Raw genomic sequence first — 12,580 nt, 5'->3', positions numbered from 1 at the left:
TAGAAACTGACGTGGAACTCAAGTACGATTTCCTCTTTGGCAAGAGCTCCAGTAGGCTCAGTGACTGTAGCCAGTTAAAGATTTATCATAAAACTCTTCACCAGGTTGGGGCGCCTAGGTGGCTCAGTCAGTTAAGCGTCCGACTTCAGCTCAGGTCATGATCTCGCAGTTCATGAGTTCGAGCCCCGCGTCAGGCTCTGTGCTGACAGCTTGGAGCCTGGAGCTTGCTTCGGATTCTGTGTCTCCCTCTCTCTCTCTACCCCTCACCTGCTCTCTCTCTCTCTCTCTCTCAAAAATAAGTAAACATTAAAAAAAAACCCAAAACTCTTCACCAGGTTAAAGTTTACAACTAAATAAGGGGAATCAGTACAAAAACAACCCTTCTTGGTACATTTTTTATTGAAGTGCAGTTCACATAACGAAATTCACCATTTTCATGTGAACATTTTAGTAAACATTTACAATGTTGTACAAGCACAACCTCTATCTAGTTCCAAAACATTGTTATCACCCCAAAAGAAAACCCCATATCCATAAAGCAGTCCCATTTCCTCCTCCCAGCCCCTGCCAACCACCAATCTTCTGTCTATTTCTGGATATTTATGGATTCTCAATATTTCGTATAAATGGAATACCTAAGTGGCCTTTTGGTTCTGTCTTCTCCCACTTAGCTTAATGTATTCAAGGTTCCTACAGGTTGTAGCGTTTATCAGTACTCCGTTCCTTTTCGTGGCCGAATAACATTCCTTCGTGTGGCTAGAACATGATTTGTGTATGTGTGCATCTGTTAACCAGCATTTAGGTCAGATTCATCTTTTTTGGCTGTTATGAATAGTGCTGCTGTGAACATACATGGATGATTATTTGAGCTCCTCTTTGTAATTCACGTGGCTCCTTGTACAGTTTTAAGAGGGGTTGGCTGAGGACTGTCCCAAATGTCAAAAACAGTGACTCTCCCCCTGGAGAGTGTTGGGCTGGTGTCCACTAATGCTTCACAGTGTGGCAGGCTGAGGCGTGACCACCGCTGAATGGCCGCAGGGGGCAGCCTTCGTCTGGGGCACCTTGTTTGTTCCCTCTCCTACTCTTTCTTCTTCTTTCCCGCTCGTTTTCTTCCTCCATTGCTGGCCGTAACTTGAGCAGAGGCCTACTTAGTCCTGCTGGTGGAAGTCTGACCCCTAGTTTTCTGAACCCTGTCTAGCAGAGTATGAGCGGTGCCGAGGACTCAGGTTTTGAACTTCAGACATGTCAGTTCTGTCTTCCTGCACGCATCCGTCTAACCGTTCCCCCTTTGAGGGGTGGCTCAGGGATCGAGCAGTGTTCACAAGGCCTGTCTGGATTATTCACTGTAGGCAGAAAAAGCTGCCGCAAGCCCACGGAGCCGAGGGCTGGGGGAGCAGTCATTTACTCTCTCCCGAGGGAGGCCCCGTGGCAAGGATGCCCACTCCACTGAAGCCACGGCCTGAACTCTTCACCCGTGCAGGTTGGAAATCGGTATCCTTGAGGCCGCCAAGTGACCGTAACCTTTTCCAAGAGCATCCCATGATCGGGTAGTGTTCGGCTCTGTTTCCATGACGCCCCAATTTCCTCTGGCCGTCCCGGTGGCATTTGCAGTCAAAAGAGAATCCTACTCTTGATCTCCGGTGAATCCCGGTGATGTTTGCATCATCAGAAACGACGCGGAGCGACCACACGAAACAAATGGAGGCTGACAGTGGAGGGGACGGGCCCGAAAAGCAGTGAGCCTTCGGGCCTGTCCTCCACCCGCTGGGCTTTTGAAATTGTTAGCTAGGAATTTTGAAGTTGTGAATGCACCGAACAGGGTGATGGTTTACTCCATGAACGTAGCCCCCCCCCCATTTTTTAGTTAGAGTTCTGAAGACGTGCATGGGAACACGCAGACACGCCGAGTTCTCTTTCAGAGGACCTTAACCTAAAAATTAGAGTAGATGACAAACAGAACTAATGTTTTATGCTCATGTTTTTTATTTCCCCTCAAAGAATCTCATCCCATCTCTGGAAAGTACAAGCATGTGATAATTTTTATTCGTAGCTTGGAGAATGGCAGAGGGGTTGTTCAGGAGATTGTTACGCAAGGCAGCGGATGTTAACGTCCTAACCAGTTCTAACCAGCTTTCGATACCCTTTCCGAAGTACATGCTCAGTCTCAAATATGCATGGCCTCAAATATCTGGCATTCTCCCTGTACGTAAGGCACCCGGAGCGCTCACCCGTGGCAAGCAGGCCACGGGAAGCACAGTGGGAAATAAGGCCCGTTGGAACCAGTGCTGAGCCCGGTGCCGAGGGCCATGGCATGTCTATGGGCCGTTCAAAGCCATCATCCAAAGGCAACTAGCGGAGATTCTCAGACTCTCCAGTCTGATGCTTTCGGGGTGCAGGTCTGGGCTGGTACCAAATCCATGGAGAAGAAAGGCAAACGGTCTGGCTCCTTTGAATTTCCTGTTCAGATCCTGGTCATGAACATGGGAAAAACACACACGGTACTAGGTAGAGGAGAGGGCTGCCTAACCCTGAGAATCCATAATAACTCCCCGCAGAATTCTGTGAGTGCTGGCCTAGGGATCAGAATTGGAAGTTTTCAATGGGTAAATGGTCTGTATTTAGGAAGATTATGGGCCAAGTAACTGAAATTCCTTGAGCATATATGATACTCTGTTTAAAAGAATGAAATATAGGATTTATAGGACTTGGAAAATGGCTTGCCAGGCCTGCCTTCAGGTTTCCTGAGGAAGGCTGACAAAGTGTTGCTATTATGGCCCATGAAAACGTGTTTTGTTGCGCGGTATTGTTTTCCAAAGACAACAAGAACCTTCACTTAAAATAGCAGGTCCGAGGCTGCTCTGGCTTGTGATGTTTCCACCGTGGCCATCGAGACCGCAAAGGGAACAGCTGACCTAAGCAGGGACATGAGAGATTACGGAAAAGTCCGGTTCAAGGTGACATATTTAGGCAGCACATCACCTCTTAAAATAATTCATTTTTAGTGATTTGAGATGTACATTACTTATGGCATTGAGACCCCTTTGGCCACGGAGTGGCAAGTATGTTGTACCTTCCTGAACTTTCCCACATACCCCTGCCCCCGCCAGTATTTATCTTATGATCTCATATTGCTTTTTGGTTACTGGCAGCATAGAATTTCAGAAGTCAGAAAGTGCTTTTTATTTTTTTATTTAAAAAAAAAAATTTTTTTTTAACATTTATTTTTGAGACAGAGACAGAGCATGAACGGGGGAGGGTCAGAGAGAGGGAGACACAGAATCTGAAACAGGCTCCAGGCTCTGAGCTGTCAGCACAGAGCCCGACGCGGGGCTCGAACTCACGGACCGCGAGATCATGACCTGAGCCGAAGTCGGCCGCTTAACCGACTGAGCCACCCAGGCGCCCCCAGAAAGTGCTTTTTAAAACCGATTCTTGAGAAGTGCTTAGCCTAACATGCTCACAGTTTCACCTTGTGTTTGGGCCTCTCCCTGTCCTTTCTTACGGTGACCCCACACCCATGGTGTCTGCCATGACATGCTAGAAAAGTCAATTGTGGGCTCATTTCTGTGACTTGGTTGTTTTTCCAAAACTGGCCTGTGGACAGTCAACATCCATCTACTCAGAGAGGTCTGGTCTGGAACGTGACCACACTGAACAGCCTAGACGATGAAAGGAAATCAACATTCTACCCTATCCATGTGTTCGATTGACATTCCTGTCACTATTCAGTATAATGTGCCCTTTTTGGTCAAGGAGAAGTGTTTTCAAATACCCAAATCTTCTATATCTTAAAGATGTTAAACCCTAGGCCAACTCTTAGTTTTAAAAATAACTTCAGGAGAATCTGGATGTTTTCGTTTTGTAATCTATGGGTTGCAAACTGAAGGGTCTATAAAAAAAAAAGGCCAGGCTATTAACACAGATTCAGTCAGTGTCAGTTCAAAAGTGACAACAGGTGGCAATTGACATTTAGACTCTGTGGAGGGATGGAAACCCTAGCAAAGTGAGCAGCCACCACAGGCCTCCAAAGTGTTATTCCCGTGAAGGAACCCACGTGTCAGAGGCTGACCCGACATGTGTTAAAGGCTTGTGTAGAAGGCAGCTTGTTAACCTAAGAGAATCAGGTCACTCTTCTATTGCGTCCCCCCTTTTCCTCTGTTTTGGATAGAACAGCTGCTCTCTAGCTTTCTGCTGTTACCATGTTATCACACAGATAAGGAGAAATCCGTGTCCTGTAGGAACAGTTGAATGACAAGATCCAGTGTCATCAAAATTCAGGATCTGAAGTTGGCCAAACTCTGGAACTTAAATTTGGTTTTTGTTTTCTTTTTCCCGGAGCTCTTGAGTCCTGGCCCAGGGATGAAGTGCCTCTAGTTAGCAGTCTATTAAAAGGACACCACTTGAGTATTTTATAGGGTCTCCAAAGCCTTACTCTACTTTCTAATAATAACAATCTAAATCTGAAATGATTTTGCTTCTGTTTATTTTTCCTCCCCGTGCATAGCCATGAACTTGTGTGCTAATCTTCGGTGATGACAAATCGAGTTTCTTTTCCAGTATTATTTTTAAAAAAGGATTCCAGGGAGGGGCGCCTGGGTGGCGCAGTCGGTTGAGCGTCCGACTTCAGCCAGGTCACGATCTCGCGGTCCGTGAGTTCGAGCCCCGCGTCGGGCTCTGGGCTGATGGCTCGGAGCCTGGAGCCTGTTTCCGATTCTGTGTCTCCCTCTCTCTCTGCCCCTCCCCCGTTCATGCTCTGTCTCTCTCTCTGTCCCAAAAATAAATAAAAAACATTGAAAAAAAATTTAAAAAAAAAAAAAAAAAAAGGATTCCAGGGAAAGCTTGAATTTTCTGGAACTTACATGGGCAGCAATTTGAATACTTAAAGGTGATTTCCTTTCGTTCTTAATTAAAAAATTTTTTTTTCAGTAAAGGAAAGAGATACTTGGAACTGACTCAAAATACTTGCAGACGTTTTATTTATTATTTTTTTTAAGTTTCTTTATTTATTTTGAGAGAGAGAGAGTGAGCTCAAGTGGCAGAGGAGCAGAGAAGTAGACAGAGAATCCCAAGCAGTCTCCGCACCGTCAGCACAGAGCCTGAAGCAGGGCTCAAACTCAGGAACTGTGAGATCGTGACCTGAGCTGAAATCAAGAGTTGGACGCTGAATCAGCTGAGCCACCCAGGCGCCCCTCTGTGGACTTTTTATAACCTCACAGGATCTCAGCAAGCATCAGTTAAATTGGGAAAGTCTTTTTCTGGTCGCTTTTATGATTTACATCATTTTCACAATAATTCTCCACTTACACAGGCTTTCCCCTCTGGTGAACACTCCGTACTCCAGTTCCCTCCTGGCTGGTTTTGCCCACTGATAGCACAAGAGACTAGAATCAGGAAAACAAACCTGTGATTGGACGTCTAGGTTCTGAGAAGCCCCGCCCACTGTAAAGTCCTGGGTTCATGTGCATTTGCAAATAGAAGATTCCCACTGTGCAGTTCATTGGACACTGTTGAGCTGTGTGGCTGCGTGCAAAGCCAAGGCTCACCCTGGGCCTTCGTTGGCTGTGTGTAAAGTGAAGCGTTTGCATCACAGGGGCTTGAAGGTCCCTCCGGCTCTCAAATGCTCTGTGATCTATAAAATCCAGATAATCACCGCCCTTCTAGGTGAGCATGAGCCCTGAGAGGGGGGTGAGAGAACAGACGCCCAAGACCTTTCAAAAGTTACGAGCTGAACAATAACTATAATGATAGTAATGTTAGTATGATGATGATGATGGATCCAGAGAAACCAAAATGCCTCCCCCAGAGGCTGACAGTGGGCCTTGCCTGTTTGTTAAGGGGGAGATGAAATGCAGGTTTTGTGAGACTATTGCACCTTTGAGAACAGGCGCTGAGTGTTTACGTGTGCCCGCACTCTCTCCAGTCTTCACAGCGGCCCAGGAAGGCGGGTGCTGCCAGCCTATCCATTTTCCAGATGAAGAAACTGATGGCCAGTGGTTACCTAGCCTGCCCAAGGTCCCTTGGCTCAGTGTCTGAGCTGGACTTCCACTCCAGGTCTCTCTGCCTCCAAAGCCCTTGACCGCTGGGACAGGCACAATTTGTGTGTAGAACAGGCCAAAGCACACATTGGACACAACAGTGAACAGCCTTCTTTTTCCCTATCATTACTTTTATTATCCAGAATTCCCTTTCCCACCCTTGATCATGTCTTAGATCCCATAGCTTTCTGGTCACCTTCGGCTCCTAGAAGTCCTCGCCTATTGGAAACTCGATTCTCTCGTTCATCCCAGAGCCACACCTTTTCCCAGCTCAGATCCGACCCAAACCGGAGACCTACAGTGGGCATAACCTCTTCTTTATCTCCTTCTATACCTCCTTCCTGTCCTGTGGCTCTTTGGGGACCAGGCAGGGGCAGGGATTTGGAGGTAGAAGGGACGAGGTGTTAGAAATCTGGTATTGTCATGCTTCTGTCTCCGCTAACACGGCTGGAGACCTTTTTCTATGGGGTGCAATTTGAGTTCTTGAACAAAAGCATGCAATTTCTGGTTAACCTCTTGCAATGAACTCAGGTCCTGCTGCCTAGTGGTCTCCTAGCCTCTTACTAATGAAGTCCCACACCCTCCGCAGACAGTTTTCTCCTGTGGGTTCATTCCAGATGCTTGGGAGTAGGCACCAGCCACAGGACACGAGTGCATCCCCAGGGAGCCAAATGGTGGAAGTGTATGCCGTTCCCACTCCAGCCTCTCCTTAGCCTGCTATTCGGGGGGGGGGGGGGGGGGGGGCTCCAACCAGCTTCCTGCTTTCCAAATCTTCCAAATCTTCCAAATTCATCAGGCTCTAGGTTTTTTGTTTATGAATGCTTCCAGGCTCCGGGACACCCCAATCGGTTTGTTCTAAGAACTCTAACATCAAGCTTCTCTCAGACCCACAGCAGCACTAGAGCCTGAGCTTTCCCACTCAGTAAACATCTAGGTCCTTCTCCCCGGGGCCTCTAAATCCCTGTCACAGCAGAGGGGAGAGAACACCACCACACTCCTGCTGTGTGGACAGCTCCCCGCTGACTCCTCTGTGCCTTTCCAAATCTCTGATTTCAGAGGTAGGTGGGTAATAGGGGTTAGTAGTCATCAGATAGATCCTACTGTCTTTTGGAAAGTCCTGTAGGGATCCGGGCACCCTTCCTTGGGAGATGGAATATTTATCACCATCGTCTTCAGCTCTGAGACCGTGGCCCCAAATGCCAAGACACTAGGAAAATTCCCATTCTGTCTTCTAAAAGTTTTGATCCCAGCTGCGTAGCTACTATGAATGGCAATGTCCAGCTTCGTCAATGGTTCTGGGCATGACTGAAGCCGGCAGGCCTAGGAAGGTGGGGGTGGGGATTTCGTTACCACGTGGTTTTCTTTCCTAGACCTCCGTGTCCTCAACCGTCATCTCCAGAGAGGCATCTTCACAGAGTAAGACGTCTTTGGGGCCCTTACTTTTCCCAAGTGAGCAATTCTGAGAAGACAGAAGTAGTTCTCAAGGAGATCAGAGGTACCCAATCTGATAGGACCTTAAGTGCTGCCCAAGTGATGACATCTTTTTCAGCTTGGGAACGCAAGTTTATTTTCTGAGAGCCATTTGTCACCTTCTCCGACTTCAAAACTTTTGAAGCCCAGGTGTCCATGACCCTATGCCAAAATAATAAATAAATAAAAGAGAGACAGAGAGAGAGAGAGAGAGACAGGACCCCTGTTCTCAAGGATATTTATTGCCTTTGAACAAAATGATACAAATATGGAACCCGGTGTGTAGTTGGGTGTTCGTTTAACATGGACATAAGTAGCCAAATTCTTGCTCTTCTCTTGGCTCTTGTTGCCAAGAACGAAAGGCTTGGGGCAGAATATTTACAGTTGTTTTTTTTTTTTTTTTTCCTATTGCCACGTTTGGTCATTAGTTGTTTTTGCTGGGATATTGGCGAGTTGCTGGAGGATTTGAATTCCTTGATGCTGCTTCACATTCACCTATTTCTGACTTTGGCAATAATTCCAGCACCAATCACCAGCTTTCTATATTTATCGGCAGCTGCTTCAGTGATGTGGAAACAATTTTCTCAACAGCTGAAAAACATGAAGATACAGAGTAGGACATTTTGTTCTTTATAAAAGAGCTTAGTTGGGATGAGCATGGGAGGAGGGGACAATCCAGCACGAATCATTTTGTCCCTGCATCTTTCCCACTTTGCCCATCAGGCCATGTGTGACATCAGGCTTAAGTGGAGAATTTACGGTTTTGCCCAGAGAGGAATGAATGGGTAGCCTCTGTGACATGTACCAGAATCCTTTGAACCAGATGATATGAACCAGTATTCTACTTTCTAGAAGGTGGTCTTTGATTTGCTTGATTTATGACTTAAGGTTTGGGATGAAGGAGGCTCATCCCCAGCCTCTGTTTCCAGCCCAGCTTTACCAGCTGCCTGGCTCTAGGCATTCGGCATTCGGTGAATGCTTTTCTACAGACCATTATCAAAATCAGTTCCAGAACATCTGCCTTCCATGGGACACTGCAGGGCACAGAGGATCTGAGAGGTATGAGACACCACCTGTGAGGTCAGAGGCTTCCAGACTGCAAGGTACTTGGACTAAATTGATTGAATAATAAATGGTACCAGGTCTCCGTAGCCCTCGCATGGTGCCTGGTTCATCCAAAGCCCTCCATGCAGAATGATTAGAGATGTCGCTGTTGCTCTTGAATTGTGTCTCATCTGCTTTCAGAGCTCCGAGACATCTAGGCATTAATGCGTTTGCACAGAGAACAAGACTTAGAACCCAGAAACGTGGTTTCTAGTCCCAGCTCTGCTCCTACCAAGGAAAGGTGGAGCCACGTTGAGAAGCTAACATGAACCGAGGGTTCCAAGTGTCGTGCAAAGCACATCCCAGTGCAGGGTCTTTGTCCTCATTGCAACCTAGGAAGAGGGCCAGCATTTCACAGATGAAGAAGGGAGTGTTCAGAGACTGTCACTTTCCCAAGTTAACGTCGAGTTAACGTCGATGCCAACTCCAAAGCCTGGACTCTTACCATTCCAGGCCTCCCATCTCCCAAGATCTCAGCGCTGCGCAAGAGGAGACCCCATATGGCTCCACCAACTCCCCCCCCCCCGAGCCCAACTGTCTTCAGTTTGTAGAATTGAAAGCCATCTCTAAAATTTATTTTCTGACTTAAAAAAAAATCTACCAACCAGCAGCTTCCTTGTTACTTTAAATCTTTACTGCCACCTAGTGGACGTATCTAATCAGAGGAATGAAAAATTCAGTTCAACTTGGATTAAAAACTGTCAATTCATCTTAAACTCATCCTGTGCTCCTAACCTTTAAAAATTGTATTTATGGACAAATATCATGGCCTTCCATTTTTATCCTTGCAGTAAACTACCAGGAGTTTCCGGGAAACCTATGAACAACTCCTGCTTTAAAAAATAATAATAATAATGCTTTGTGATCATATAATACACACTCAGCTAATAAAGGGCTATACTTACAGAAATTCTAATCTGCAATATTTAGAACTTGTATAGCAATTATGCTTTTAACTTTATAAATATTTGCTTAACTTTTTTTTTCTTTTTTACATTCTCAGGGTAACAAAGAAATAATAATTCAAACAACACAGAGGATGTGAAGTAAAAAAGTCCTTCTCCACAGAAGGAACTATCTTGGGAATTTCTTTTTTTTTTTTCCAAGAAATGTTTTATTTCATATACAGGCATGTGTACAAACACATACAGTTTGCTAATTTTTTATAAAGGAGCTTCTGTTACGCATACTGTTCCACAGGTTGCCTTTTTCAACATCATCTGTTTTGGACATGTTTCCATGTCAGACACAAATCAACCTCATTCTTTTCAATAGGATATAGTATTCCATTACGGACTGTACTATAATTAATTTCACCAGTTCGTCATTAACGTCCATATAGGCTATTTTCGGTTTTGTTGTTATAAAAGTGCCGCAGGGAATACGTTTATTCTCTTCAGGGAAAACACACACGCCAGACACACACGCACGCTCATTTGCAAGCGTATTTGTAGACTGAAGTATTAGACTTGAACTTGCCGGATCCAAAGGCGTGTTAATACCCACTGGCCAGGATCACCAGAAACACGCCTGTAGTCACAAAGATAAAGGAGGAGAGGAGAGGAGGAGGAGGAGGACGAGGACCAGGAGGAGGAGAAGCCCAGTTAACTGAAACTGCTCCAAGGGAGAACACAGGGGAATGGCGAGCCATCCCCGGAGGACTGTCATAGGGTGTGAGCTCTTGCTGAGTGGAGGAGTCAGGGCCGCGGGAGCAGTTCTGGGCCGTGTACCGGCAAGATGCCGAGGCAGGTCAGTGGGCATCTCTGTAAGTTTTTCTGGGAGGAGGGAGAGTTAAAGTAGGGTCAGGAGTGTCACCAGCAAAGGAGCAGCAGTCACACGTGTGGTCGGAAGAGGGGGGTGTTTCATCGTTTTGTGTGCCCGAGTGGCCTTGTCTGGGCATCGCTTCATTCCATGGGTGTTTCCTACAGTCAGCTGGGGACGTGCTGGCCAGTCTCCCAGCAATGCGCCATTTCATTTGCTCAGATACATTGACTTCAAATGTCTGTGGACGTTTATGTTGCTTTTCAAAAAGGTTGCATTAGTTGACATTCTCCTGGGTTCTTTTCAATGCTCAACTTCTCTAACAATGAAGTATTTAATAATCAGAATAATGGCAATTACAACACTGGGAAACGTTTATAGGGCCACTTCCCACGTGCCAGCCGCTGCGTTAACTCCATTATTTCATCGAATCCTCATTGGAGGCTTGAGACACGTGTTAGTGGCATCCCAGCTTCCATCCGAGGAAACCAAGGCTTAGAGAGGGGGAGAACCGGCCCGGTCACGTGGCTGGCCAGCAAGTTGCTGAGCTGGGTTCAGAACCAGACCTTGCTCCTTCCAGAGCCCACGCCCTTTCCCACAAAGAAACACTTTCTCCTTCCTCTGCTTCACAGGAGCCTGCCATGGAGAATTTAAAGCTAGGGCATTAAGAGCTGTTAAACTGATGATCGCAAATCTTCCAAAGTCTGGTTTAGGATGATAAGGAAGTCGAGAGGCCCATTTACAAGAATGAGATTCATGGGCTCCTTTCCAGGAATCACATATATATTGTGAAGTGAGGCATCCTGCCTGAGATCTTTAGCTTCTCACATGTGCCCTCAATTAATAAAGGCCTCTGAGAGCTTCCTGAAAAATCACAGCCAAGACAACGTAATTAAATATCCTCTGGGCCAGCTGGAGCTCAGAGGGTATTTAAATAATCCCCAAGGAAATAAACGGATGAAGGACATCCCTCCCCGTGGATCCACTGAGGTTCGTGAAGGTTCCGTGCTATGTGAGGATGGCAAGGACTTGGTGCAGGAAAGAGGGGAAGGACGTGGTGCCTCGGTAAATATCTGTTGAGTGTGGGCCGGGCGCGGGCCAGGCTTCAGGGCTGGCCCGCGTGCGTGGACTTAGCAGAACAAACGTGGGAGTCACTGCTGGCTTCTGCTCTTTTGCAGATTGTGCTGGCTGCGGAAGGGACATCAAGAACGGGCAGGCGCTGCTGGCCCTGGAGAAGCAGTGGCACTTGGGGTGCTTTAAGTGCAAGTCCTGTGGGAAGGTTCTCACCGGGGAGTACATCAGCAAGTAAGATCGGGGCACAGGCCGCGGGATCCTTCCAGTGGGGCCTGCTCTGGGGAGGGGAACCCCCACCCCACCCCACTGGACATAAAGGCATTCACACCCCATAATCAATATGAACTTTCACTGTGCTACGTTTTTGTTTTTATAAAAGGAATTTTATTCTTCCGCTGTCCCTATAGTTTGCCTACAATGAATTTAATGAGATGTCAGTCACTGCCTAATTTAACGAACAAGACTGACATAACGTTACACTGTATGTTATAATCAATTCTTTAGTAATTTTACTTTCCCTAACCTTTTTTCTTTTCCTATTTGGAACTAGTAGACCTTGCTCCTCCTCTAGGTCTTGAATGTGTTTGACACCTCCCCCCACCCCGCCCTGCCCTAAAAAAACACACACACAGGGTCTGAGCACTGAGCCCATTGGGACCAATGCATAATCCAACCCACCAGGGAACGGGTTCGTGTTAGAGTCAGGTGCTGTTGTAACAGCTAAATTTAAGTTTTATTTTGTTTTGTTTTTATAACGTAGCCTGGAGAAACTAGCTACAGCGGTTACCTTTCTTTTTTAAGGTTGTAAAATTTATTTTGAGAGAGACAGCGGGGGAGGGGCAGAGGGAGAGAAGGAATCCCAAGCAGGCTCCACACCGTCAGCGTGGAGCTCGACACGGGGCTCGATCCCACAAACCACGAGATCGCGACCTGAGCCGAAACCAAGAGTGGGACGCTCAACTGACAGGAGCCACCCAGGTGCCCCTACAGTGGCTCCCTTTTGATTGAAGGAGGGAAGAATGGGGGGGGGGGGGGCGTCCAAAGGCAATGAGGGAAAATTTATTTTCGTCACTAAACCTTTCTATGCTTAAAAAATATTCTCCAACCAGGTAAATATATATCCGCTCTTCAAAAAA

At 46.6% G+C, this 12,580-nt stretch overlaps 1 protein-coding gene across 22 annotated transcripts in view; it reads left to right on the top strand.

The window, feature by feature from the left end:
• The window catches only part of ABLIM1 (actin binding LIM protein 1), a 301,274-nt gene that overhangs the window by 189,798 nt on the left and 98,896 nt on the right, over positions 1–12,580 (top strand). For all 22 annotated transcript variants that reach the window (XR_015241855.1, XR_015241853.1, XR_015241864.1 and 19 more), the window contains exon 5: positions 11,549–11,675. Coding sequence is in view for 4 of the 22 variants with exons in the window: in XM_086680950.1 (XP_086537076.1) it covers positions 11,549–11,675 (127 nt within the window). In the remaining 18 variants the exon portion in view is untranslated. The remainder of the gene's footprint in view (positions 1–11,548; positions 11,676–12,580) is intronic.

This window comes from Puma concolor, chromosome D2 (assembly GCF_028749965.1).
Source record: "Puma concolor isolate L17-30 chromosome D2, mPumCon1.1.hap2, whole genome shotgun sequence".
NCBI lineage: Eukaryota > Metazoa > Chordata > Mammalia > Carnivora > Felidae > Puma > Puma concolor.
This window is presented reverse-complemented; position numbering and strand designations above follow the sequence as displayed.